Source organism: Canis lupus, chromosome 35 (genome assembly GCF_011100685.1).
Source record: "Canis lupus familiaris isolate Mischka breed German Shepherd chromosome 35, alternate assembly UU_Cfam_GSD_1.0, whole genome shotgun sequence".
In the NCBI taxonomy this organism is placed as follows: domain Eukaryota; kingdom Metazoa; phylum Chordata; class Mammalia; order Carnivora; family Canidae; genus Canis; species Canis lupus.
Window position 1 is genome coordinate 25,244,764 of NC_049256.1, and position 26,347 is coordinate 25,271,110.

Genomic DNA, 26,347 nt, shown 5'->3' on the forward strand with positions numbered 1-26,347 from the left:
TGCCACCTCTATGAGGCTTGCAGATATGTGTAATTTTCTGGATATTAAATAATACTTCAACAAAAATTATTTTATTTTTTTTTTTTTTTTTTTTTTTTTTTTTTTTTTTTTTTTTGTTTTTTTTTTTTTTTAAAAATTATTTTAAATGAGATAATTGCTACTGTCTTTCCTCTAAGTACTTGCCAGCTCTAAAATTCAGAATTCTTCAGTACTGACTATTACATATTTTGAAACAAAAGCTCCATTGTAAATACAATTTATTATTTTGCACATGTAACACATTCACAGGGTTTGGAATTCAAATCTACAGAAAAGATAATAAAAAACAAGCAACCAAAATAAAACCAAACAAATTCTGCTTAGCCATCTTCTCTAGTTCTTTAGTTCCTTCTTGAAAAAAACAGAGTCATGCCTCCTTATAACTTTCAGAGACAATTAGAAGTATTTTTTTCTTTCTAAGAGAATGGATGGCATGCTCTTCTTCAGTAAATTAATACACATATATTTTTTCTTTTGTTATTTAAAAAAATTGGAAACAAAAAATACCCAATATTCATCATCCTAACCTACCAAAAACTGTCAACTATATATATTTTTCTTTTTTCTTTTTTTTTTTTATATATATATTTTTCTTGTTGGCTTTTTTACCCTGCTTGTCTTTTTACTTGTTTGGACATCAGTACAGAAAAATTTTAAGGCAAGTACTTTAAGACGTTTCCTTTTCTCTTTTATTACAAAACTTTAAGAGCGCCAGGGATTCTTGAAATAATAATAATTAGCTATCATTCAACACATTGTTATCTCACATCTATTTGGTGTCAGGCTATTTGTTAAGAACCCAGAAGAAAAAAAAAAAAAAAAAAAGAACCCAGAAGAAAAGCATGGCTACCACCTTCTAGGAGATTGCCTTCAGACAGAACAGAGAAAGGTGCAGAACTTTAAAATAAGGTATGACAAGATTATCTAGGCTCACTGATTTGCTTGGAATCCTAGGAGAGGGATTGTTTGCTAAGAGTTTTCCAGGTGGGAAAGCACATGCAATGGGAAATAAATATGAAAGATTGGCTAGCTTGGGAATCAGGGAGTATTTACTGTGATTAGCGGAGAGTCCTGGGGTTTGATGCCTACAAAGGACTAAGGTTTGCAGATGCTTCTACACACATGAGATGATGGTAAGCAAGGAAGTTACAAGCCTAGGGAAAGGAGGATAGTTGGAAGCCAGTAAGAAATGGGGAGAGGGAAAGAGAGCCACAGGATCTCAGGGCATAGATGGCAATGCTGAAATCAGAGTATAAATAAAGAGGACAGCGGCAGATGCTATGAAATCCTTCCATGGAGCAATGGGACGATGACCCTGGAATTGCTGAACCAGCACCAGCGACATATTCAGTGCCAAATTATATAATGGAAAACAAATCAAATGTTGCTGGAGAAAAACCCAGGGAAGAGAGTTTTCAGTAGTAAAGTAGAGAAGAGAACCCACTCAGCTTACTAGGGTGCCAAAGGTGTCTTCCAGATTCCAGGAACTTGGGAGAGAGAGTTGGCCAGGTTGGATCCAGGCATAGAGCCTGTTCACCTCACAGTATAATCAGCAATAGGCAAGTGAGAGCAGGTCCTTACAAATGCGGCAGTATTTAGTTAGAGTTCTTGATAAACTGATATGCTGGGGACTTATTGATTTTAGGATAGAAATGGAGCAATATGCAAGGTAAGTGGGGGTGAACCTCAGGCTGCCTCCCAGTATTCCTCTTGTGCATACCTGGAGAGCATGCCGGTTCTGGTTATATGGTTCCTTGTTGTGTTTTGGAAGCTTTTACTTCATCAGTCTTATTAGCCTTCATTTGAAGTCAAATGCCAGATAATAACCTTCTGTCTTGTAAGTGGAATCATTTTAACTAAAGCATGATTTAGCCTTGGATCAAATTTCTCCTTGCTGTTTGCTATTCTTTTATAAGTTCCCTTAAAACACACGGTAGAAAGGCTCTCAACACCCTGCATGAAAAGCTAGTAACTTCCATAATCGTGTTCATTTATGTGTGCCTCAAAATCATGACTCTTCAATTTCTGAAAAGAACCATATCACATCTTGCAAGATTTCCTGATCATTGAGATCCAGCCAATCTCTCTGTATGCTAAATCTTACTACATATCTTTTCTGTCTCTGTTGCCTCATTTTAAAATGAGGGCAATAATGCTCCCTCACCACTGGGTTGGTTGTCATAAGGATAACTGGCCTATAATAAGCAGGGCACAAATGTTGGTTATGTTATATTATTATCTCTATTATTCACCTTCTTTTTATACATGCTGGTTCTTTTGCCTAGAACACACTCACTGTTTTTCTTTATGTAGTAATTCCTGTTAACTTTCAGAGCTAGGCTCAAGCCAATGTCACTTTCTTGATGGGGTCTTCCATGGCCACCTAGTTCCCTCAAATCTCTCCTGTCGTTTGACATTGTCTTCCATTAGTGCTCATTCTAATTGTAATATGGGATTGATGATGGAGTTTACCACTTAACATCTCAATTGTAATATGGGATTGATGATGGAGTTTACCACTTAACATTTGCTGCTCCCGTAAAACCCATTCCTCCATTTCACTTCCCCTCTTTAGGACTTTACTCAAATGTCTCCTTTCAGTGAGTCTTCCTTTCCTGTTTAATTTTTCTCCTTAACACTTCTTACCATCACTCAACATGTGGTTTGTTTACTGACTGCCTTGCTTCCTTCCATATGGACATGGATGATATCTTTTTGCTCAGTACTCTAGTCTGAGTTCCACAGCAGGCATGGGATATTATATCCTCAGAATGTGGATATGTGGAATGTGGAATGTGTTTCCATTTAGGATGTGGGCTTCCACGGTGAGGAGAATATTGACATCATTTGTCATTGTGCCTCTAGCACCTCACCCAGAGACACAGAGAAATTGCTCAAAGCTTACATAAATGAAGAACAAAAAAGATAAGCTCATCCAGAGGCCAGGCTACAAGATAGCCGATCTTTTTCTGAAAGGACATGGAGAGCCTCAACCTTAAGACCAGAGGCTACTCTTGAGAAGGAACTATTAAATTACTGTTGAAAACTCATAAAGATTGATAATAATTGACTTTGAAGAAATATATGGGGGCACGTCAGGGCTCAGTTAGTTAAGCATCTGCCTTCGGCTCATGATCCCGGGGTCCTGGGATCGAGCCCCACGTGGGCTCAGTGGGGAGCCTGCTTCTCCTTCTGCCCCTGCTCATGCTCTCTCTCTCTCTCTCTCTCACTCACTCTTAAAAAGGATATATATGAATAGTGATGATATCTGCATGGGAAGAAGAGCCTCTCACTTCATTGTATCTTACTTATAATTTTCTAGGCCACTAATCTGAACCTGTTTAACACATTTTAGTTCTTCCCTATATATGTGTGTGAAGCCAAAGACCCATGTACATCCACCCTTGGAGTGACAGCATCTACATGTACCATACAATGGAACAGCTAAAAAATCATTCCTCAGAATTATGTCCAAGAACCCTAGCAAAATTTATAGCTCCAAATGCCAAATTGGCCTTTTCAAGCACCTGGGTGATAACAGATTTGTAAGTAAGGATATTGTGCACCAATTTCAATGATGCTCAGCCTCTCTGCTTCACTGAGACTTCTATGTCTGTGGCACCCAATTTCTATGCTGGGTCCCCTAGAGACCAAGGGTAGAGGTGGATTTGGATCCATAGTGTTAGACCATTGAGGATAATTCACCCTTAAAACTAGGGGGCACTTTCTGGATCTGAAGAGTCACATGTCAACAGGGAGAGGGTACTCCCTTGGTTTAAGAAAAGTAATTAGACATGACCACTCAGAACATGGTTTCAACACAAACCAAAAGCCATTACATTCTGGTTGGTGATGTCCATGCACTCAGCACCCTCTGCATACTTATTAATTTGAAATAATCATTGCATAAACTGATATCACTTGGAGCAAAGCTCAGGTCCTAAGCATTGTAGTGGCACCCAGAGTAGCAAGGGGTGGTTCCAAAGGAGAAACCATCCTCACTTTATTTTGGCAAGCAGCTGGCTCAGATAGAACTCGTTCTATTCTGCAATAATTAAAAAGGAAACAAAATAGATTTCATATAAACTTATTCTCAAGATTCCGTACCCCTTCTTTCTAGTGTTACAATTTTATTTTGAGGAATTGTCTTTCGCATTGTATGAGAACATATTGTGGTGATGAGTCTTGGTGTTCCGATCTCCCTCTGAGCTGAAGGGGTCACTTGAGACTTTGGCCATCAGATCTTCAGGCTCTGTTAAAGCCAAAGATTGAGCATTTCACCTAACTTCCACCAATTAAATTCTCTCCTGAGACCTTAAATATTGAGAAGAGGGATGGGAGAATGGGGAATATAGAAGTTGAAACCATTTATTTCAGCAATGGAGCAAGCTGCTATAGCTACGAGACATTCTGAAGCTACCTTTCTTTGGGTTTCACTTTGATATTTGGAGCAGCCCCACTTCAGTTTCTTTGACTAAATCCATGATGGCATAAATGATCCATTCTGTGTCTATAGCTACAATCCAAAACTCCTTTTAACACAAACTTTTAAAAAAAAATTCTCAATATGAAAAAAAAGGAAATTAATACCATGGACTATAGAGAATGAACACGTTTTTCTTGAGATTTTTCTCAAGGGAATAAGAGTAAAATCCTAAAACTTTGTAAAAGGACTCAAAACAAATAAACATCCTATGAAGCAAGTTATAAAAATCAGAATATAACGTTACACTAAGAAGAAAAGGGGGCAATACTCTTGTCAATAACGTTATCGAATACAAGATACGTTAATACGTTGTTAATAGTGTTATGGAGATTTTTGGAGTGGGATGTCTGGATGGCTCAGCAGTTGAGTGTCTGCCTTCGACCCAGGGTGTGATCTTAGAGTCACGGGATCGAGTCCCACATGGGGCTCCCTGCATAGAGCCTGTTTTTCTCTCGGCCTATGTCTCTGCCTTTCCCTCTGTGTCTCTCACGAATAAATAAGTAAAATATTTTTTTTTAAAAAAGGGAAATTTTTAAAGAAAACCAGAAATGGTAAGCATTAGAATGGATACTGCTTAAAAATAGACCATTTATGGAGAGAAGCAGTCTTCAAGTTTTTTTGATTGTGTACTGCATAAAAGAATTTTGAAAACTTTAGCTACTCCCCTGAACATTTTTAATTTGACATCTAAAACTTTTCATCAAAAATATAAATGAGTTGCTTAATAAATAAAACATTAATCATTTTATATGACAAAGAGGATAAATTATTAAAATTAGAATAAACACTTCATGACAAGTCTGATTTTAATAGAGGTTTGAACCACCTTACTGTAAAATTCATACCAAATCTAGAAGTAATCACATAACTTTCTCATCTGAGGTTTTTGCCAAATATATCTTGAAACTTATTCCAGCTTTAATTCAAATAACTGGTTCTCTAATGTGCTCTCTTGTTCTGAACTCAGAACATTCCAACTCTGGTCAATCTTCACTTATAATAAAAAAACACAAAAAAGGCAACGAAAGGTAAGAAAGCCAAGAGCTAGGTGAATATATTAATCATTAACAGGTAATCCCCAATCTGATACTTGGAATCATCCCTTTGTTGACAACCAAGAGGTGTTTACACTCTAGGCATCGGCTCACAATAAGTTGTGGATGCCTTTCTTTTTTTTTAATGTGAAGAGGAATAGTGTGGACTTAGGCATATTTTCAGGCAATTTAAGAAATAATTTGTAACTTATAGAAGTTGGAGAAGAGCTTGGGAAATGTGTCAGTGTGCTTCCAGCAGGGAGAAATCCAGGGAGAAAGCAAAGTGAAGATCTAAGGATGAAGTCAGCAGAAACTGGGAGATAGATAACAAGGTTCCAGTGTACAGATAAGTAGATGAGGGATTCTTAACAAATAGAGAAGAATCATTAACTTTTTTTTAAATTGAAGGAAATTCCAAGACTACTAGCTGGAAAGCAAATTACTCATGACATGTAAGGCAATGTCAAATTTAAAGTGATTCACAGCTTGGATGACATCTTGGTGAAAGTATAGAGTTTTAGGGAAAAGGGAAAAGAGAGCACCTTTTTGTGGAGAGTAGGTAGGTAAAGAACACCTACCTACACACACCTGTCCTACAAAACTTAGTTGGCTGATCAGACTTCTTTCTTGCATTAGACACCAGAGACTCACAGGAAGTCAATAGGACTTGGAAATTTTTGTGAAACAAAACTTTTCCCAGCTAACTTAATATTTTAATGTATTAAGGCTCCATAATGTTAGTATGGCATATTAAGAAAGGAGTTATCTGCTATTCTGGAGCTCAGAGGTTTTTTTTTTTTTTTAAAAAAAAAGATTTATTTATTCATGAGAGACATAGACATAGACAGAGGGAGAAGCAGGCTGCTCACAAGGAGCCGGATGCAGGACCTGATCCCCAGACCTGGGATCACATCCTGAGCCAAAGGCAGACCCTCAACTGCTAAACCACCCAGGTGTCCCTGGAACTCAGAGGATTATCCAAGTACTTTCCCAAAATAATCTCCATTGAAATATTTTGAGGAGAAGAAGAGAAAGGAGGGTGGTAATAATTATAATTTTAAAAAGTCAGTGGCCAGAACCAGACTAAAGTAAGTGAGAGGTGCCCAGGATGTGACAATGAAGAGGTGCTCACTCTCATGTGCCAATTCTGTGCTTACATGAGCCTGACAAAGAATGTCTTCTTAAATGTTGCTCCTTGGACACCTGGCCTGTCTCACCCTAGGGCCTTTGAATTACATCCAAATCACAGTAACAGGGAGGCCTGGGTGGCTCAGGGGTTGAGTATCTGCCTTTGGCTCAGGTCGTGATCCCAGGGTCCTGGGATTGAGTTCCACATTGGGCTTCCCACAGGGAGCCTGCTTCTCCCTCTGCCTATGTCTCTGCCTCTCTCTCTATGTCTCTCATGAATAAATAAATAAAATCTTTAAGGAAAAAAAACCCCATGGGCAGCCCAGGTGGCTCAGTGGTTTAGCGCCACCTTTAGCCCAGGGCTTGATCCTGGAGACCTGGGATCAAGTCCCACGTCAGGCTCCCTGCATGGAGCCTGCTTCTCCCTCTGCCTGTGTCTCTGCCTATCTCTCTTTCTCCCTGTGTTTCTCATGAATAAATAAATAAAATCTTAAAAAAAGAAAACCCAAAACCCAAATCATAGTAACAAGTAAATGATTCTTAACAGAATGTAATTCTGGTATGGAAAGGAATTAATGAAACAGTATACATTAATTATACATTAATAATTGCAACAAGTCAGAGCACAATTTCAGAGAACATAATGAAATCAGGGGGATTGTACATGAGTGAGATGCCCAGATGTCTCAGGTAGAACTCAACAGATGCTTATTTTACTCCATGAGTTATTGACTTAAATAAAGCAGTAAGAAAATAATGAATCTGGGGGCTCAACACAGCAAAATGTAATCTTCCTACAGAAGATTAGGACTTAGGGCAGAAGTCTTCAGAGTCTCAAATTCTCTCCATAATTAAATAAAAGTGAAAATAAATGAACTAACTATATAAAACAAAATTTATAAGAAGTAAAACTAAAGGAATTGGGAGGTAAGACTGATGAAAGATAAGCTAATAGATTCTAAAATAAAAAGACAACTATCTTGGGGGCACCTGAGTGGCTCAGTCAGTTAAGCATTCTGGTTTTTGGTTCAGGTCATGATCTCAGGGTCATGAGATTGAGCCCTATGTCAGTCTCTGCACTCGCCAGGGGGGCTTGCTTGAGATTCTCTCTCTCTTTCTCTCCCTCTGTCCTTCCCTCACTAAATAATAAATAGATAAATGTTTTTTAATAAAGACAACTATCTTTAAAATAAATAAATCACTAAATGGTCTGATGAAGAAGCAGAAAGAAAGCCCACATCCCTCATGTCCAAGTCCCAAAGATGCTCATAGCTCAGATATAGGAAAAAAATGAAAATATTATTAAAAAGATAAGGTGATAAAATATTTCAATATCTTGCAAAATGTTTTAAATTAGGAATAAAATGAATGATTCTCCAAGATAAAATAAATTGTTAAAATTTATGGAAGAAAATATAGAAAACCCTTTCACTGGCTCATAACCATGAAGGTAATAGAGGGAGTTATTCAGAGTCTCCTCACAATGATTTTTAACCTACATAGTTTTATAAGCAATGCTTTTAAGCCCTCAGATAATAAAATCAATAATACAATTTCCATTCTAATTTTTCTCATTCTTTTCTTGAACTCTGAGTAAGCTTCATATCCAGATTGTGGTTGTGACACTAGCAGTTATTGCTGGAATCGTTGTGCTGGTTATTTCCAGAAAGAACAGAATGGCAAAGTATGAGAAGGCTGAGATAAAAGGAGATGGGTGAGATGCATAGGGAACTCAATGCATAATGATTATAATTTGAGGAGTAACTACAAGAAGGAAAATTAGATTACAAATGTATGAGCATGGGGACAAAGAGATCTTTGAGGACTATTATTTTGTTTGTTAACATCTTCTCTTTGTAGTAGTGAAACCTGTACACTGTATATGAGCAGCTTCAAATTGACTTTACCAATCTTAAAATTTGACCACAGTGTCCTATTTTGCAGATCTGATATAAAAACCAGAACCTGGCATAGTTAAAATTATTTATGAGGTGTGTGCCTTAAGTAGGCTTCCACAGTAGAGTTTGAATGACTCCTGTCTCATCCATTTGTGATTGAGAGCTGCCTTTCTATTTACTTTGAGTCTTGTACATATAAACATTTTTTACAACCTGTGAAATAAAACATTTTAAAACTGAAAAAAAAAATATGTGCATTCAGAACCAATGTCATATATCAATAGGGCAGTCAAAGGCCTAAATAAACTATTAGTGGATGAAATCTGATGGTATATCATAAGAATACTCAAGGTACAGTTTTCTCAGCATTAAGAAATGTATTCATATACTTCATAATATTTAAGTCAAAAGAGAAAAAGCAGATTATATAATTGTTAGATATCAATAAACAATTTGAGAAAAGTGAATTAATTCACATGACTTAATGTTAGAAAAAGCTCTTTAGAGAAGAGGGGATGACTAGAGATGCTTCCGATCAGCTCACAATTGTGCCTATTCTGATGCCCCTGGGAAACATAAATGGTAACCCTTCTTCAAACCACGAAATGGGGAACAGTACAAAGTCCCCGACACAGAGATATTGTCTGCCAGGAATCAATCACAGCAACTGCTCCAAAAGTCCTGGGCATGTACAGCCGTTGTTCTTACCTCCGAGGCACTGGACGCTTCCAGGAAAAAGTCTGATCTCATTTATGTTGCTGTTTGCAAACTTACACTTTGATCCAAAAGCTGACAGCACTGATCATCTGGTTGCCTTCCCTTCTGCTCTGACGCTGGAGGGTCCCATGGAGAAGAATGAGGAGGAAGGCCAGGAAGAACATGAAAGTGGTTCCTTCCTGCCCACTCCATTTATCAAACCTAAGGAGAAGAGAGAAGAGAGGCTTTGAGATGAAGGAAACATTGAAGTTGTTTTAAGTAAATGTTTTACTTTTTATCTACATACATGTACACTTTCCAAAAGGAAAAACACCATGTGATTAGCACCCAAGTAATAGGAGATACCAGCACCCAGGAGCCTCCTTTATGTCCACCCTACCCGAGGGGAAGCCTTAACTTGATTTTTTAAAAAGATTTTATTTATTTATTCATGAGAAATACAGACAGAGAGGCAGAGACACAGGCAGAGGGAGAAGCAGGCTCCATGCAGGGAGCCTGACGTGGGACTCGATCCTGGGACTCCAGGATCAGGCCCTGGACTAAAGGCAGCGCTAAACTGCTGAGCCACCAGGGCTGCCCCTCCTAACTTGATTTTTAAGAGGATAAACTAGTTTTGTCTGTTTTTAAAACCTTGATGCAAGCACTTGAAAGAAGGTATTTTTCAACTTCTTTCACTTAATACTGAATCCATGTGATCCATCCATGGTGTTGTATACTGAGGTCCTTACTCTCCTTGCTGTGGGAATAGGCCATTATGTATTTTCTTGTTCTTCTCTAGGTAGACAATTGAGTTGTTTACTGTTGGGCTACTCCCAACATTGTTGCACTTCTTGTTCTGAATGTGTAGGGACATTTCTAAGTGTCTGCCACTGAAATGTCTATGTCTGGCTTTAGGGGAGGTTGCCAAACAGCTTCCAGAGGTTCTAATTTGCATTCACACACAAGGGGCAAGAGTTTCTGTGGCTCTGCACCCTTGCCAATCTTTGTTTCCCTCTTCTCTCACTTTCTCTGTCCATCCTGTTGAAGTGTGTGGTGCTATCTTGCTGTGGTTTTGATTTTCATTTCTCTATTGCCTAGTGAAGTTGACCACCTTTTATATCTTTAGGCCACTTAGAATTTCTCTCCCATGAAGTCTCTGCTGGAGACATTGGGCCATGTTTCTGTTGGGTTGTCTTCCATTTTTTAAATTATTTTTTCCTGTATTTGATTTATCCATCCATTATATGACTCTTCTCTTTTCCTCTTCTTTTTGTTCTCTGCAAAGTCCCTTCCTCTTTATATTTTAAATACCAGGGAACAGAGCCAGAGTGTTCTCATCTTAGCATCATCCTTAGAGCCTGGCCAGCTGTTTTCTCTGAAACACCTGCTCAAAAATACCTGTTGATTTGCATTAGGAGATTGTCTTCATCCACTAGGTTATCCCAAGGTTAGGTCCCTGTGGTTCTGTGGGGCTTTTAAAGATGGTGGGAATTTCTCTTCTAGAACAGTTGCAGCAAAATTGGCATCAGATCTGTGTATGAGTCAGCTCTCACAGCCTAGAGGATGTGTTTTGAGAGGTAGGAACCACAATTAATTCCTGTTGGAGACAATGATGACTATTTGAGTCCTGGGAAAAGAGGAAGGAGGTCAAATGATTTTTCTCAATCCCAAAAAAGTAACTTCTCTGGTATGGGAGATCAGTCTATGCTTTCATCCATCTTGTTATACTTTCAGTATTCTCCTTATAAATCATCATTTCATTTGAAAGCACCTCTGTTGTCTCCCTTCAGTTTTTATTATATGGTCCAAACTATCTCCTTGTATCTTCTGGAAGTCCCCATCCTGCCCCCCAACCTCCTTGAGCTTTTCAATTCTGCCTTTTCTAGCCTTTGATTTCTAGTTAACCTCATTCATTTAATCTCTGTCTGGTCATTTCCCAGTCTTTAATCCCATGGAAACTAAGGATAAGTAGATATCTGTTTCACCTGATGGAAATAATCCTAATCTAAATAATTTGAAAATTATATATTTAATTTTAGCATGTGAATTTTAATAAGGTTTAACCACATAAATAAACATCCATATTTCACACAATGTATACAAATAATAAAAAAGTGAATTCTGTGGATTACAGCCTCAAATTTCTGTTCCATGCTGGGCTCTATAACATATGACTATAGCTCCTAGCAGATCTTCTCTGTGTCCATAATCACCCCCATGAAGGTATTTATCAGTGATTATTTTCACATAGATTTTTATTCATCTAGTACTTTCCAAAGAGGAAACTTCAAAGGCAACAGGAATTGACGCTTCAACTGTGTGCGGAAGTTGTCGACCGTGGCTGTGTGTTAGAGACCCGGCAGAGTGTCTAACAACTAGTGGCAACAGGGCTCTCCCACAGACCAGTTCATTCAGAGTCTCTGTGAGCAGACCCCATCAACCCTGTGTTCCAGAGACTCCTCAGGGAGATCCTGCACACAGCCAGAGTTGAGAACCGCCGAGCCTATGGCCAAGAATATGAAGAATGATGATACGTAAAAAAAGTTGCAAAAGTTAACAGTCAGTACTGCATTTAAGTTTGCAATTCAGTATCCTCAAAGGCGGGTAAGGGTCTTCTCTTTGGCCCAGTCTTGGATTTCTGCTTGTCCAAATGTGATGTAAAAAAACATGCCAAACATGTTGACAGCAGCAGACAGGAAAAAGACATTCCTCCATCCCGACACAGAATCCTGGAGACAGAAAACACAGAATTATCAATTTCACAGCTTCTTCCCCACCAGCTCTAGAAATCCTCCATTTTGTGCATTGCAACATCGATGTCTAAGCATAGCAGGGGCAATATGAAATAGCCACTTAACATCTTAAGTTATTGAAGAAGATTTTGTGAAATTATTGGAGAAAGAACGACTCAAATGAACATTGGGCTCTAGGTCGAGATAGATTTTTCTTTAAACCAAAATGAATTAACTTATGCTAATGGCTTTCTAGAAATTTGGATCCCAACATTCACAAAAATATCACATTACTCATTTAAAATTATGCCTAAAATGACATTTTTAAAGTCTCATCCTTGTGTTCTCTCTGTTTAGTTTTGTTTTTGGCTGTTGACGTCAGCACCAATGCCCTTTGGATGGGCATCTCAATATAATGTGAGTTGTATTTGGCCAGAATGTTCTTCCTCCCCAGCCCTGGTAAGTCATAGTTCATTTCTGGCATTTTAGTCACAGTGGATTCCTAGCACTTTGGTTGAAAATGAAACTGGAAACTAGATCACATAAAGATGTATTAAAAATGAAATAAAACTTTTTTGTAAGTTGGGGTTCCTAGGTGGCTCAGTTGGTTAAGCATCCAAGTCTTGATTTCAGCTCAGGTTGTGATCTCAGGGTTGTGAAATCAAGCCCTGAGTCAGGCTCAGTGCTGAGTGTGGAGCCTGTTTAAGGTTATCTCTGTCTCTCTCTTCCCTTGCCCTCCCTCCCTGTTCTCTCTCTTAAAAAAAATAAAAATAAAAATTTTTTTTATTGCAACAATTTTTTATTGCAATTTTATTTTTTATTGCAATTTTTTTATTGTCTTTATTGACAAGAGTCAACTAATAAGTTGACTCTTGTCATCTTGCCACCACAGACTGGTTCTGCTTTATCGTCTGTCCTCCCAGCTCACACTTCACACTGAGTGAGCCTCATGGCCCATGCTCACAGCCATGCTCTTGGCATCATGACCTCACATCTCCTTATTTAAACTGGCCTTGGGACCCTTTGTGTTTCCATTTTGTAATTGTTTCTAATTAGCATTAATCTGAGCAGGCTCTTCATAATCTTTCCCTTCTGTTCCTCTGTCTTCATGTCTTACCATTCCTTGCCATGTATCACTCACTCTGGTCATAACCCACAACTGTTTCATGCTTTTGTTCCTCCAGGAGCTCACCTGTGCTGTTCTCTCTACCTAAACTGTTCAGTTTCATCCATGTAACATCCATTCATTTTTAGAAGTTTGGCTTATGTTTTTTTTTTTCCCTGGGAAATCTGACCTAACAGAGTGTCATTTCGAGTCCCCTGTGAATAGAATGATCATGTTGACATCTGTGCTTGCCATCTCTGTCTGACCACACAGTCTTGGAGAGCAGAGGCCCTGCTGTGAGTCCCCAGTGCCTAAAACAATACCTGCCACTTGCAGACGTTCAATAAACTGGCCAACCTGACTGATAAGGAATCCGGTGGCAGTGGAAGAGATGATTCCTGCGATGAGCCCAAATCCCCTTGAGATTCCCATGAGGAAGCTTGCATACCTGTGGGCCAATGATTTTACACGTGATTTTATACAGAAAGCTGCCTGGGGCTTTTCAGCAATTCAACTTTAATGCAGTTCAATGATCATAGGCAAAGGCATTTTGCCTAATGCAGTTTTTCATTTACCTAGAAACATTTGGGGTAATATTTGCTTGCCTACCCTGAAATCACCTCTGCCAAATCAACAACCAGGGGCCACTTCAGTCTCTGGGGAGCCCAGGATCCACCCCCTACCCCCATCCTGAGGCTGCTCAGCAAGGTAAGCCATTTGTGCAGTGCATTCAAAGTGCCTGGGTTTGAACCCAAAGTGCCTGGCTCTGCCTTTGTGTGACCTTAGGCCTGTCCATTAACTTTGTCATGACTCAGTATTCTCCCCTTTAGAGTGAGGATAACAATGGGGCCTACCTCATGCTGTTGTGAGGATTAGACGTGTTGATATATGTCTATCAAATAGTCTTGGCTCATGGCAGGTGCATACATATGTGGTAGCTGATATTATCAACACTTTGGAAGCTTCTCCAAAACACACATGTGTGGACCATTTCCCAGAACACACAGTTCAATCTCTGGTTGGGGGGAAGCTTGGAAAACTTTATATCTAAATGATTCACTGGGCAAGATTAGGAACTGTTGTTCTAAAAATGGCACAGGTCATGGCATGTACTGATATTTCTAGTTATTTGTTATCATTGTACTATCATTTTGTGCATCTCATAACAAGAAGGAGTTGCAAGAAGAAGGATGAGGCCTAACACCTCGGAAGAGTTTGGGTGAGGGGAACAAACAGGTAAAGGCCTTACCTGGGGGCAACATCTAAGGTGTTGATGATGAACCCTGAATCACACAGGTTGCTAGTCCCAGGAATAAGTATCAGTAAAATAATGGTTGTCACGTAACTGGAAGCCACGAAGGGCAGGGCCACGGCACATAGCGATGGAAGGAGGAGGCCTAGACAATGAAACACACCATTAGGACCCCTCTCAGACCATATGTGGAAAAATGGATTAGTTAACCAAGAACCTGCACCTATTCTTACCTAGAGATGAAAAGAGTTTTCGTACAGTGACTAATCTGAGAAGATTTCTGGACAGAAGGAAATCTGCCAACTGGCCTCCTAGAATCGTACAACTTGAAGCAGCAATAAAAGGCAGGGAGGACAGAACCCCACTCTGAAGGGAGGAAACACATACAGTGACTGCAGATGAGCATACAGCACCAATGTTTATCAGTTCCACAGGCAACCATGCTCCCCATGCCCCCTGCACCCCAGGTAGGTTGTTTTTAGGAAATTAGCATCCTTTTCCACAGGAGAAGAACACTGCCTCAGGTAAGAGGGCCAGTTCCATGGTATTACACTGGTCTCTATAGAAAAGTAATATTAATCTCTAAGGGACATTGAAGGATTTGGTTGATGTGGTGATGTTGCTCAGTGTTGTCAGAACATAGATCCTGCAGGACTCTACCACTCAGTGGTTGTGTAATCCAAGGCACATTTACTTACCTGTACATGTCCCAATGTCCATGTCTGGACAATAGGAATCATTACCATGTCTCTCACAAGGTCACTGTGAAGGTTAAATGAGTGGTTATGTGCAAGGCCAGAATGCTCTAGGCAGCATGGAACGATTTCTCCTTATTGCCATTATTGTTTTCATAGAAGTACCAGAAGTATACTCACATCTCTGATGTTAACATGGAGCACAGAGCTGATGTACGTTGGTAGGTATGTTATAATAATGGTGCATAACCAGAAATGGCTGAAAAAACCCGTGAAAATGGCCCAAAGTGGTAGGCATCTGACCATAGCCTTTATGGGGACAGATCGTCTGGGAGAACTGGACTGAAAGGAAATATCTAATCAATGTGGGGTTAGAACAGGCCTGAGAGTGCTTCAGCCCCACCCCCACCCTGGAGATCTCTGCATGGTCCATAGGTAGAAGGGATGCACTGTACCTGTTGAGCCAGTGAGGCCACAATGTATTTCTTTTCCTGGACACTTATGCATGGGTGATGCATGGGGTCATCATAAATCACCGTGAACCACAGGAGACAGCAGACACAGCCAATGCTACCTGGGAAGCCGAGATCCAGTTAAGTTTTGAATAGATTTGTGTGCTGGGAGAAAGGAGTTTCCTCCGAAGTGGCACCTGTTTGTTCCCTTCGAAACACACATATCAACTCATGGTTATGCCACCATAAGGAACTAAACTTTCCCAGTTCTTTATTTCAATTCTTTTACAAATCTCCTTTTTTAAAAAAGATTTATTTATTTATTTGAGAGAGAGATAGCACAGCGGAGGGGCAGAAGGAGAGAGAGAGAGAGAATCTTAATCGAACTCTGCACTCAGTACAGAGCCTGATGCAGTGCTCCATCCTAGGATCCTGAGATCATGACCTAAGCCAAAACCAGGAGTTGGACACTTAACTGACTGAGCCACCCAGGCTACAAATCTCCGTTTAACTAAAAATCTCCAGATACCACCTCTCAGATACAGAGTGCCACTTGTCAATGTCAGAGCCCTCTGGAGAGAACATAAGCATGAACATACCATTGCACAGCTGGTTAACTATTCTTAAGACTCAGTTATAATGTTATGTGACTTTAGCAGCAGTTTCTTATTACATTCATTATTGTCTTATTTTGGAAGATCTGAGTAGGATTGAAGAAGATAGTAGTCATACATACATGAAACAACCTGCCAGAAAATCAATGTGACAAGGCAAAATTTCTAGCACATTTGCAAAAGACAGTATTATTTGTATTCAAACAATACATTCATTATGGATTTCCAGAAGACATATTTCTTGACAGTACCTAATTAACATGTATGGATCAAAATGACCTGGGATTAACATCACTAATGAGAGAGTCATACAAACAAGAACCATATTGAATGACATCATTTGGTTAAACAACAGAACAGAAATGTATCTCATTGCTGAGATCTGTCATTTGAAGAAGTTAAAGACTGAATTTGATGGGATAAGCCCTGGAATTTTCCCTAGGGAAAGATGCATTTATTTTTTTTAAGTAGGCTCCACCACCAGTGTGGAGCCCAATGCAGGACTCAAACTCATGACCATGAGATCAAGACCTGAGCCAAGAACAAAAATCAGACAATTAATTGTCTGAGCCACCAAGGCATCTCAGGAAGGGTATATTTAAATCAAGCTTTGTAGGATTCACCTAGTAGAGAATAGATTAAGAGCATCTTGGCAGAAATAGTAATTACAATAAAATATGAAGACATGTTTAACATGTGTTTCACCAACTTTTGGTGACACTGACATTTTAACCACAGAGCAACTAGATCTAGTATTTTAGAGGTGGTAGATTCTACAGAAGATGCCTGGGGTGGGAGGGGAACACTACACTCCCAAATCCTCAAAAGTCAACACCACACAGAGCTCATCTCTTAGACTGGAGTCAGGGGGCTACCAATCTTCAACGTTCTTTGTCACTTTCTGTTCAGTAATGGCCATTTTCTCTCATATGGTAATGGGTGACAGGTAATGTGGGCATCCAACCAAATGGCTGGCAAACAGAGGGTTTGGGATTATAAGGGAAGTGACTCACCAAAGATGTAGAAGATAAAAGGCCAGCCCAAGGCCTGTGAGATTAGTCCCCCCACGCAGAGAATGATGAAGGACCCAAATGCTGCCCCTGAAGAGAAGAGGGACAAAAAAGCACTTATGAAAACAGGAAAGGGCTGAGACTGAGTGGCCTCCCTGGACATTGTCTCAACAGAGAGGAGGCAAATTACTAAGTGAGGAGAGTCTCTCTTCCTGCTCACAGATCTCTCCCAATAATGTCATGTGAAGTACTTAGAACTGATAAATAATAATAGTATGCCTCCTGACACTTGAGTGGCTCTTTAACACCAATGAGCCCAGTACAAATCCCTTACTTTGTCATAGAAACTCTCTACAATCATAGCCACCAGTATTTCTTTATAATTAGAGTTGCATTCTGGCAGGGTGCGATACAAGGTTGACAGGGAAGGAAAATTACACAGATTAATAAGACATAGTCCCTGACCTCAAGGAGCCTTTAGTCCAGTTGGAGAGAAAAGCATGAGCAAAATTCACTTTTATAAATATAATATAGACCTTGGAGTTTGAACATATTTTATAGAGACCCACAATAAGAAATGCATTTTACACAGCAACACCATATGTATACAAATACATACACATACATAAACCTTAAACAAAGTGTCATGAATTAGTACTTAGACTCACCATGTGCAATGCACTCCAACATTTTCCATTCTATTATGTTCTATTCTACTCTATTCTATTCACTTTTGTTTTTAAATACTGGTTTTGACCTATTACATTGATTTCATGACTCCCTGAATGGGTCTCAATTTACACTCTGCTGGGGGTGGGGAGGATATGGAATACAGCTATAATGATTTATTATAGTATGCTATGGATGTATACATGAGGAGAGTGTTAAAACTGACAATGAGACTTACAAATTGTAAGCAGAGCTACAAATGAGCTAAGCAGTGAAATGAATGTATTTGGGGTAAACGAAGCTGGAAGTAGAGGACCTTCCGGGAAAATGGGCCCATAAAGTAGGGCTGGAGAGAAGTGAAGTGCAGATTGTAGGTGGTGTGACATGAGCCTTGCTTACAGCAGTATGCTAAGTGGAAAAGCAGGCTGGGACCAGATGGCAGTCTGTCTTTGTATCCACACAATAAGGAGACCAGTCTTTATCTGCAATCATGGAGGAATACATGGGAGTCCAAGCAAGTGAGCAAAAATGCCTTAACTGTGCTTTAAGGAGATAACTTAGCTTTGATGGGAAGAGACGTCACCAGGGAACAAAGCTGGAGGAGAGGAAAAACTGGCTGAGAGCATTTATAAACAACGAAGACAGCACAACTGCAATGGAAGGAGCCCGAACGCAGGGCTGCTTTGGAGTAAAAATCTTAGGATGCAGCCGTGCATTGGAGCTCGGAGTGAAAGCCTTAAAGAAACCTGACTTTTGTTCTGCAAGTCTACACTTTCAGTGCTACCAGTTGGGGCAAATGGCAGTGATAAAGTCACTGAGTCCTTGGTGTGATCTGATCACATGCAGTGGAGAGGCAGAAGGCAGGACAACAGAGGGTGTGCACTCTGGGGCCAAGCTGTCTGGGCTGAGATCTCAGCTCTACCACCTACTGCTATTCATATTTGGGCAATCTATTTAATCCCTGCATTATGTTAATTCCCTCTTTTGTAAAATGAGAGTTTAAAAAATAACTAATTATCAGACAGTTGCTGTGAAGATTAGCTTGGAATAGCAAAGAACTCAGGGTCAGGTGGGCTCTTTAAACTCAACTTTTCAGACTGATTTCTCTCCTTACACTGTGAAATCTGATAGTCTTAATTCTCACATGTATAGCTTTGCTAAAATAGTGTTTTTATACACCATCAAGTAAGTATTATATAAGTTTACTTGATCTTTAAAAAGAGACAGCAAGCACAAGGTGGGGGAGGAGCAGAGGAGAGTTCTGGAGAAAGACTCTGCGGATCAGGAAGCCCAACACAGGCTCTATCCTGGGACCCTGAGATCAAGGCCTGAGCTGATGGCAGACGCTTAACCCAGTAAGCCACCCAGGCACCCCTAATTTTATTGAAACTTTTTGCATTTATGCCAATTCAAGGTCTAAATGTTTTCCGACAATGGTTTTCTGACCACCCTAGCTCACAATGGTCTCCTGTTTCTGATCCTCAGTGGCTTTCTCTCACAGGTGTTATGTAATTTTCTCACATTGTTAAATTTCTTGGTACCACTTTCTCCCTACCCCTAAAACATTCCACACAGAGAAGGAAAGATGTGTTGGGGCTAAGCAGATTGCAAAGCTGTAATTCACATGCACATCGTTACCTGAACCCGCAATGCTGGTGAGCTTGCTTCGTTCAAGTGGGGGAGCCCACTTTGCCCAAATTGTAAACTGACCCGTCCATGCCATTCCCTAAAATGAAAATTATCAAGATCTTTGATCTCAAGTAGAATTTAGGCACCTGTATCACACTCAGAATGAGAAAGTTGCTGGATACCTGGGCCATGCCCTGGATTGTCCGAATCACAATAACCAAAATCACTCCGAAGTCGGCAGCCAATGGCGTAAAGAGGGTGAGAAGAGAGGAGATCAGCAAACCAGCACCAAGCATCTGTTTTGCTCCAAATATCCCTGCTAAATATCCACTTGGGATCAGAGTCACTATTATCCCATAGCTGATGGAGCTAAAGATGATACCCTGAGTCTCTGGGCTCCATTCATAGACAGAGGCCTGGGTGGGAGAAAAAAAGAAAATTCTTTGCTGAGAAGTTCTGTTAGGAAAATCTACTTTAAAACCAGTGCTGGTTGGGGTTGGTGGGATTCTAGTATAGAAATCCACCTTTCTGTATTTGTTTGTTTGTTTGTTTGTTTTTAAAGATTTTATTTATTTTCTTTAAAAATTTTTTAAAATTTAAATTCAATTTAATTAACAAATAGTGTATTATTAGTTTCAGAGGTGATTTAGTGGTTCATCAGTTGTATTTTTTTTACCTAACAAATATCCCACTTCTTCCAAACAATCAATTATATCCCTACTCTGCTTCTTTCAGAGTAAAGTAAAAACAAAAGAAATGAAGAAGGAAAGAGTTAAGAAATAAATACATAATAGGAAGACATAAATAATAAAAAGCCATTGGGAGATATTTTGTCTGAGAGTTTCTTTTAACTATTTGCTTCTGGGAGAAGTTAGTAACATGTTAACTCTTGTTTCAAAAATTAGAAAAAGACAACTTTACTAAACTCTCATCAAAATCAGCCTTAAAATCAAGTTTAGGAATTATGGTCTGCCCTGGGAGAGATGACTTCCTAACACATACTGCACATTGATAAAATCACATTCTTCTCATGATGCAAGCCAATAAATAATTTTTGGTAGCCAAGTAGATATGTGGCATCATGCTATAGATTGAACCAAAGAAACAAAAAATATATATATGAAAATGAACTATTTTTATCTACTTATAATAACTATAAATAATGCAAGATATATGCTTCACATCAGAATTCAAGTTTGAGGATAAAACATCAGTAAAACAGGAAGTTTGAGAAGAGGGGGGAACAATTTGCAAAGGTCCCAGGAAGGAAGCAATACTTGAACCATCCTTTGAAGAATGACTATGATTTGTACAAAAAGAAATAGGAAAATTTATTTTTATTGAGGAACAAAAGTTGAACTTGTCACTTTTGAAATGATATCAAATGATGAGAAACTAATCAGGGCTCTGATTTGCTCAAAGACCTTCCTTGGGCCACTGATAGTAGATATGAGTGTGCTGAGAAGAGAGGCCAGATTCTGGAGGAACACAGCACATCAAGAAAGAAGTTTGGCAACTCGAAGGTATACTGGAACATTAAGCATGAGAATTTGAATGCATAGAATGAATGATGGTGAAAAGACTGGAGGGAGAGAGGTCATTATAAATAAGCTGGGTCCAAGGCAATAAAATCGTGAAATACAAGGGTGACATTAGGAATGTACAGTAAATGATAGTTTAAAGGAAAAATTTAAAAATAGGATATAATCATGATTCTCATATGATATTGTGATAAAGATTTTTGTTTATCTCAGTAATCAATGAGGAAATTGGTAAGATGTTACAACTGGTCCAAAGGGAATTCAAAGACAGAGAAGTAGGAATTAATGCTGAATTCGATTTTAAATATATGGCAAAATTGGCTTACTCAACTGAGGGGCAAGTGAGGAGTGTATCAGTTGATTTTCCACAGGACAAAAATCATTTGCAGAGCTATGAGCAAAAGTCTCTTGCATTACTACTTGTTATATAGAACTTAGAGAGTTGCAGAATAGCCCCAAGACAATGAAAGGTGCAGAAGTCTACATAGAATCTGGCAGAAGGCGCGCTCCGTGCCAAGTTTTTCATGGAAGACACCTAATATTCTGTTCCTTTGTAGACGGTTTCACAATTTTTTTCTATAGTCTCCCCACCTTGTAATCATAACAATTTCAATGAAGAATTATTTTTATCACAGAAGTAAGCAATATGTCAAAAACAAAATTCCAGTCTTATTTTAGTTTGTCATTGGTACCTCATGCTCCTCTAACGCATAGAATCAAGATCCTTCCGTTCAAACTGGGTTTTCCCTCTCAACAAAGAGCACCATTCTCCATGATAATTACTTACCTCTGTATTAAACTCCTTCATAGATCTGCTGGGGTTGTTGACGGTGTCTGCAAGAGGTCCTTCTGTGGAGGCATTGGGCAGACCATGCAGCTGAGTGCTGTTCACCATGGCAATAATTGCAATGCTCAGACTCACACGCTGGGTAATCATGGTGAAGTTTGAGAAGTGCATGATGAAAGCCAGTCCATAGCGTAATGAACAGAACTCTGGACCTAGAGGACGATATGAAAGTACACAATGAGCATCCTGACTGAGGCCACCTTTTTTCCACTTCTCCATGGCTAAGCCTGAAAAAGACATCAGAGACCTCACTTAGCTCTACTGCCCTTTTTCACCAAAAAAACCATGACTATAATGCTCCTTTGTCATATTCTTTAGTTGGCTGTAAGAAAAGCAATCTGGGATCTTACAGTCAAGTAAAGCAAATATGACTTTTTCTGGAGGTGTGGGAAGCAGACTGTAACTATAGGAAAATCTAAGAGTCATGTTTTCCCAAAATCAAATGAATGGGGGAGATCATGACAAAGCCAGTGACAAAACCCAAGTCACCCAGCTGCAAGTCAGAGGTCCTATCTGTTTTACATATCTATTCACCGCAAAGCTTGGATGTTTGTATTTGGATAACTGCTTTTGAAGGAAGCTAATCAAATCTCTAATCTGAGAGAGAGTATGCCTAATTGAACACCTCCACTGACTCCTTAGTGTGATATTCACTTAGAAACATTTTTGTTGTGTGTCACTAGACTCTGCCTGCACATGTGTTCAGCTTTTAAAAAACTAATGTGGAGAACCATTTTTACTGAGTTTGTAAGTGATATGGCACTGGATGAGTATTCAATATGCTACAAGAACAACATATTTTTTAAATTTATTTATTTATTTGGGAGAGAGAGAGCAGGGTAAGGGGCAGAGGGAGAGAGAAAATCCTCAAGTAGACTTCCTACTGAGCTCAGAGCCTGATGTGGGTCTTGATCCCAGGACCCTGAGATCCTAACTTGAGCCGAAATCAAGAGTTGGTCCAATGTTACACTGAGTTTACTTTGAGTTTTCATAATGGGTGACATGACTTAAACAAACAAACAAACAAGAAGGGAAAGGAAAAGAACAACCTTGGAGGCAAGTGTCTACTCTTCATTAAAGTAGTCTGCAAACAAGAGGGGAGGGGAGAGTTTACCTTTCTTGGTGGAAGACTTCTCATCCATTTGGCTTCTTTGGGAAGTGGTGGCACACTCTGTGGTGGACTTTCCCTCTGCCCTGAATCTCTTTTACCACAACTGGTTTTTATCTGTGGGAAAAACAACAATCCAAAACATGACACACAAACATATCTAGAATTCTAAGAAAACCATCTATAAAATTACATTGAGTGGGGCTTTCTGCTACAATTACAAATAAATCTAGTTATTTTGACAGGAAAAGAGAATTCATGATCCCCAAGTGGACATGTTTAATTTGATATCTGTACACTGATCAAACTCTCTTTGCAGATACATATACTTACTTCTTTTAGGAGATATCCTTATTCTCAGAATACTGTTAGTTTTGCAGCCATCCCTAAATTGAAGCTTCTATGACTTTATAAGTAATATATCATGCTTATATTTCATCACCCAAAACTCTGCATTCTTTCTGCACATCAATTTAATGAGAAATATCTGCACCCTTAGGTATGTTCATATTCTGTGACTTTAGAATAGAGGCTTATAAGGAATGATAAGATGAAGAGTTTTATCCAAAGTTTCTTTGCAGTATTAGTTATTACAGCTTAATACTGGAGACAAATTAACCTAACAAAAAGGTTTTTAGTGAGTCAATGTTAATTGATCCTTATGATGGACATTATTAAAATAATGTCCCCAACATGTGGATACTCTAGTGTACAAAGCAGTTGCTGTGCTTGTGTTGATACCTGCATATCCACAGAAAAAGAAGCAGATTCATACAAATGCCAGCAGTGGCTAATTCTGCATTATAGAACTTGGTGGTCACATTATTCATTATGATTTTTCAGATCCACCTAGTGATTTGTTTTTTTTAAAACAAATCATAGATACTCATTTTATACCCAGAGGAAGCTAATTTGAAAGAATGATAATTAGCCTTCATTAGCAAAGACAGGATAACCTTCTTTCTGCTTGCCAAATGTCTCTAGAATTCTAAGAATAAGATTTCCCCCTCTAAGTTTTGAAATTTTCTTTTTTTATTTACCTGGACCTAAATAAATGCCCAGCTGCTAAGCAAGAGAAGGTCAGCACCAGGAAACATGTTGACTTTTGTCCTGCTGTGGAAGGCTTTCGAGTCTTGCTAACTTCTGGATGATATCAGGAGCCTGATTCAGTGCTTTTCACTCAGATCCTAGCTGAAGCAAAATGGAATGGACACCTAGTTTACCCAGAGTTTGGACCATTTTCTATCTGATTTCCCTCAATGTGAGTTCCCCAAGACTTACCTGAAGGGAACTTCTTATCTGTACATGCAGCTACTAGTATCCATACTCTACTTACAGCTTTCCCAGCAACTTCTCCAATCAATCTGAACTCTAGAGCTGAAAGATGCTCAGAGATCCTCTGGCCCAGCCATTCAACTTACTGACGAGAAAACTGCTGTGCAGAAATCTGAGGAGTTGACACCAAGTCACACAGTTTACAGAGCCAGCACCCGGTCTCCTAAAGCCCAGACTGGTGCTTATCCTATCTGTGAACACTACTTTCCCTTTATGTTCATATTTTAAGCTCAGCTTAGAACACAATATGGTAGTTTCATTTTGAGGTATTCTACAGGGGGATTTATATGGCTTTAAATGGTTTTAATCATTTATTCCAGAACGAAATTTGATGATGAAAATACTTTCAAGTGGAGCTTTGAATTTTAAGAGAATAAAAATGACTTTTTATTACTTTTTTTTTAGTGGAATTATATCACAAACCTCTCACTTAGTCCTTCCCCTTCCACCTGTTGTCATCATCGTTATCATAGTTTTCATGATTTCACACACTGTTTTGAATTTTGCCTCAGTTGCTGATTTCACTTGTTAATTTCCTACTTCCTTTGCATTAGACAAATAGAGAAATTGAGCAGATATCACAAATCACTCTAAACTAGAGTCTCTAAGTGATGTAGTAATAGAAACTATTTTGCTAACATAATCACAAAAGCATATGAAATGATGGGGTCTGAGTCCTGTTGTGACTAGCACTCAGAGACAGTGGGTTGAGTCTGAGCCCAGTCATAAACACTGTTAAGGACCTGCCCATTCAGGGGTGACACTTCTAAAAATTAGTGAGTCCCAGTGTCAAAGCTGTAAGTAAATGTAGAAAAATTGAATAGACATTCAATGAAAATTCTTTTAAAAATAATTTGATGATACAGTATAGAATTGTATTTTATATAAAATTAATAATGTAGACAATATGGCTTATACACAAGCAAAAGAATAGGGCTTTTTTCCTATTTGCCTCCATCTGGAACTCACTGCTTTGTTATAGTAGTCTTTCTATTGCTCTTAGATTTCTCCTAATCCTCAGCCCATCTTGCATCATCTCTGTTAGCCAAGTCCCCCAGTTTACTCAGAGTAAATGTTACATGTGGTTGAAGAGTATGAACCTGCAGTTCAAAGGGCATCCAGGGACCAAACTTTTCTGTGCCATTCACAATCTGAGTAAACCAGGGCAGGTTTCATCAGCTACCCGAGCTTTAATTGAATAGGAAATAGAAAAAAGCAGCACATATGGAGATGATATTATTTCATGGGACTGTTGTGAGTGGAAAAAAAAAAAAGGTATGATGCATGCCTTCTAAATGTAAAATATGCATCATAAATGTTATTGATACAAACAATAGCAATAATAATCAACAGTCAAGATTGGCACTAAGGCCCTCTCAGGTTAGTAAGTACAGATTTACAAGAAATAAAATACATTCCTGTAGACGTGCTCTTGATTGATTGTTCAATTGGTTTCAAACATTTCCTTTTAAAAGAGAGTTCTTCTGGGATGCCTGGGTGGCTCAACAGTTGAGTGTCACCTTTGGCTCAGGGCATAATCCTAGAGTCTCAGAATCGACTCCCGCATCGGGCTCCCAGCATGGAGCCTTCTTCTCCCTCTGCCTGTGTCTCTGCCTCTCTCTCTGTGTGTGTCTCTCATGAATAAATAAATAAAATCTTTTAAAAAATAAAATAAAATAAGGTTCCTCTGAATGAGACCTTGGGAAATGGGGGAAGAAGGGATGTATCTTGCTACAAACATCAGAGAACTCAGGAAGAAGCAATGTCTTCCATGTTAGTAAAACTGAGGGCCCTTTTTATCACCTGTCTACCTTTCTGAAAGATTAGTAGTGCTGAAATAAGACTGGTTATTCCAGTAGGTCATTTATGTCAGGCTGTCAATTCACTAATGGATTTAATCATGAGAAAAAGAAAAGAAAAAGTGTATCAAGCACCAATAGAGGGTGATCCTAGAAAGCAGGCTAACGCTCAAATCAGTGCAGTTGGGTCACTGCCTCCCGGGACTCACAGCTCAGCTCAGCGGGAGATCTGTAGGAGTGCCTGTGGGCCTTTCCTCCAACCGTAGGCTTCTCTTCCA

At 39.1% G+C, this 26,347-nt stretch overlaps 2 protein-coding genes across 12 annotated transcripts in view; both read right to left on the bottom strand.

The window, feature by feature from the left end:
• Window positions 1-2,794, bottom strand: part of SLC17A3 (solute carrier family 17 member 3) — a 39,845-nt gene extending 37,051 nt beyond the window's left edge. Inside the window, exon 1 of one of the 3 annotated variants that reach the window (XM_038584329.1) lies at window positions 2,686-2,794. The gene's annotated coding sequence lies outside the window, so the exon portion shown is untranslated. The remainder of the gene's footprint in view (window positions 1-2,685) is intronic. The other 2 variants (XM_038584328.1, XM_038584327.1) reach the window with 2 other exon arrangements.
• Window positions 2,795-11,309: 8,515 nt separating this feature from the next.
• The window catches only part of SLC17A2 (solute carrier family 17 member 2), a 78,898-nt gene continuing 63,860 nt past the window's right edge, over window positions 11,310-26,347 (bottom strand). For 4 of the 9 annotated variants that reach the window (XM_038584318.1, XM_038584320.1, XM_038584321.1 and 1 more), the window contains 12 exons: window positions 23,976-24,126; window positions 22,942-23,052; window positions 21,768-21,979; window positions 19,622-19,855; window positions 19,449-19,536; window positions 17,145-17,231; window positions 15,521-15,639; window positions 15,246-15,407; window positions 14,604-14,736; window positions 14,368-14,515; window positions 13,442-13,566; window positions 11,310-12,010 (listed from right to left, as the gene is read on the bottom strand). In XM_038584318.1, coding sequence (XP_038440246.1) covers window positions 11,835-12,010; window positions 13,442-13,566; window positions 14,368-14,515; window positions 14,604-14,736; window positions 15,246-15,407; window positions 15,521-15,639; window positions 17,145-17,231; window positions 19,449-19,536; window positions 19,622-19,855; window positions 21,768-21,979; window positions 22,942-22,969 — 1,512 coding nt within the window. In that variant the 5' untranslated portion in view covers window positions 22,970-23,052; window positions 23,976-24,126 and the 3' untranslated portion in view covers window positions 11,310-11,834. Of the gene's footprint in view, window positions 12,011-13,441; window positions 13,567-14,367; window positions 14,516-14,603; window positions 14,737-15,245; window positions 15,408-15,520; window positions 15,640-17,144; window positions 17,232-19,448; window positions 19,537-19,621; window positions 19,856-21,767; window positions 21,980-22,941; window positions 23,053-23,975; window positions 24,127-24,216; window positions 24,383-26,347 lie in introns of all 9 variants that reach the window. The other 5 variants (XM_038584319.1, XM_038584324.1, XM_038584322.1 and 2 more) reach the window with 4 other exon arrangements.